This window comes from Nematolebias whitei, chromosome 1, assembly GCF_014905685.2.
Source record: "Nematolebias whitei isolate Nwh7 chromosome 1, NemWhi1, whole genome shotgun sequence".
In the NCBI taxonomy this organism is placed as follows: Eukaryota; Metazoa; Chordata; class Actinopteri; order Cyprinodontiformes; family Rivulidae; genus Nematolebias; species Nematolebias whitei.
The window spans coordinates 71,594,259-71,597,016 of record NC_056498.1 but is presented as its reverse complement, the minus strand read 5'-3'; the positions used below and the strand labels follow the sequence as shown (position 1 = coordinate 71,597,016).

The following is a 2,758-nucleotide window of genomic DNA, read 5'->3' as shown; positions in this document are numbered from 1 at the left end:
TATGTGTGTGTGTGTGTGTGTGTGTGTGTGTGTGTGTACATGTATATCCATCCATCCATCCATTTTCTTTACCCGTTTATTCCATTTTGGGTCACGGGGGTCGCTGGTGCCCATGTCCAGCAATCACTGTGCGAGGGGCGGGGTACACCCTGGACGGGTCGCAAGTCCATCACAGGGACACATAGAGACAAACGAGACAAACAACCATTCACTCTCTCACTCACACCTAGGGACAATTTAGAGTTACCAATCAGCCTAACATGCATGTTTTTGGATTGTGGGAGGAAACCGGAGTGCCCGGAGAAAACCCACGCATGCACGGAGAGAACATGCAAACTCCACCCAGAAAGGCCCCTGGAACGGGGTTTGAACCAAGGACCTGCTCGCTGAGAGGCAGCAGCTCTACCAGTTGCGCCACCGTGCTGCCCTACATGTATATCCATGATCCATTTTACACATTTGTCTTTATGTTGATGAGGGGAGAAAACACAAAGTGTAGTTTTGCAAACATATTACTTTATTTCAAATCATTGGAATCAGGCAATCTGTCAAAAGATGGTCATTCTGAGAACAATGAGAATCAGATGTAAAGCCTTGCTTTTCCTAAAACATAAAAGTGCACGGAAATGAAAGTATCTGTCGTCCTTAAATTCAGGGAGTCACAAATAAACATCAAAACACTGTCCTGAATTTATGTTTATGCAATTTAGTTCATACAATGTTATGCTTTTATTATGTCAGAACTGGGTAGTAAGGACTCACAGGCCCCTATAAACCAGTGAAATGTAATCAAAGCGTGCACAACAAAGGTGTTATTTTGTTGTCTTTTTCACCATATTACGAGTTGGATTTTTTCCTGTGTCCTAAAATGTAAACGTAATGATAATATCAGCAGTTTATTTAGTTACTAAATTTCAGGATGCAACTATTTAGTTGATTCAAATGTAGAGTTTCTATAAAAATAATGAGTTGTGTTGTTCAAACATTCTTTTAATTGTTAAAGAGAGGAAAATGGAGAAAATGTCTCTTTTGGTTGTAAAGTTTGTTGACCCCTGGTCTCAACTAAACACTGCATCCTTGTTATTAACCAATCAGAGCAGTTTAGCTACAGAAAGCGCTAAATGTTAAGTATCACTGAATAAATCTGTGTAATGGTGATGATTTGTGTGTGTAGATACATGATTCCTCTTTACACGGATGTGGAGCAGTTCTTCAGCATTTCAGAGGATGGGATGATCACAACTACCAGACCGCTGGACAGAGAAACCCAGCCCTGGCACAATATCTCTGTGTCGGCCATAGAGATTGGTAAGTTTACAACTCATCCATGCTCTGACTCAGTGTGGTGATCTGATTCATTCTCTGTGCCATGAGGAGCTCAAACAAACATCATGACCTCTCATTGAAGACATCTGGGTTGTTGCTCTTGTGTTTCACGTTTTTATTGCATTTGAATTATAATCTGTGCAACGATTTTTATGTTTTTCATGTTTTACTTAGGTTAAAGAGTAACAGCCTGGCTTTTTTTTGCTTTAGTTCAAATATTTCCCAGCAAGCACTGGTAAAATAGTCCAACATGAGCTAACAGATGGAAGAATCCAGCACCAGATTGTACGTCTGCTGGCATCCAAACTGTCATTCTGCAGCACTTGAAACACTCCATGACATCTTAAATATAATCCTTAAACTCAAAGTGCTAACTATGAATTTATTTCTAAACGTCTGTGGAGAGTGTTGGATTGGAACCAGGCTTTGATGACGACCTCTCAGATTTGTAGTGACTGTAAGTCTAAAAGTTACTCAGCTCTATGTGCTGTGGATGTTCAGTGTCCAGTATCTGACTGCAGGTTGGATAATTATTGTTTGTTTGCTACCACCGGTGTTCTGTTTCTCCGTGTGGATTACTGTGCTCTTTTCATCTGTAAACCTTGGCTGGAGGCGCAAACACAACACTGCTGCGTTCAGCAGTATCGATTGATTGTTTTTATTTGTTTTCTTACATTTACACAGAAGCTGTAGGAAGAAACCTTTAAAAGTTAACAGACTAGTCTTTGTTGAAGGAATGGATTTAGCTCACTGTTTTTCATGACGGTTTAAAACTGAGATAATTTTAAAAAGAAAATTGGCACAAATGTAGTCATTTTAGTAAATTTTTGTAAATGACCATAAGTACAAGATCAAGAATGGTTTTATAAGATGTCAATATCCATTTTATTTATATAGCACATTTAAAAGCAACCATGGTAATGGACTGCACTTATACAGTGCTTTTATATCTTATGAAGACACTCAGAGCTCTTTACATCACAATCTGTGCCTCCATTCATACAGCACTCTACTAGATCTATACAAATAATTATCAGAGCTTTATCACATTCATACACTGATGGGACACACATCAGAGGCGATGAGGGGTTCAGTGTCTTGCCCAGGGACACTTCAGTGATCGCTGGTGGAGTAGAACCCCAAACTCTTGCGTTGGAAGAGGACTGTTCTAACCACTCAGTTACAGCCGCCCCATGTTGACAAAGTACTTTTACTAGGAGGTTAAAAACAAACAGGAAAAAACAAGAATTTATCTTTTTTAAATTAGATATTACAAATCCACAAGTATAATACAATTGGTCAGAAACAAGCTTAAACAAACCACACACACATATATGTATATACACACGTACATACATATATGTATACACAACACACACACACACACACACACACACACACACACACACACACATACATATATATATATGTA

The 2,758-nt window shown here is 39.0% G+C and overlaps 1 protein-coding gene across 1 annotated transcript in view; it reads left to right on the top strand.

The window, feature by feature from the left end:
* Nucleotides 1-2,758, top strand: part of cdh11 (cadherin 11, type 2, OB-cadherin (osteoblast)) — a 183,264-nt gene that overhangs the window by 167,599 nt on the left and 12,907 nt on the right. Inside the window, exon 11 of the mRNA XM_037680522.1 lies at nt 1,175-1,308. Coding sequence (XP_037536450.1) covers nt 1,175-1,308 — 134 coding nt within the window. The remainder of the gene's footprint in view (nt 1-1,174; nt 1,309-2,758) is intronic.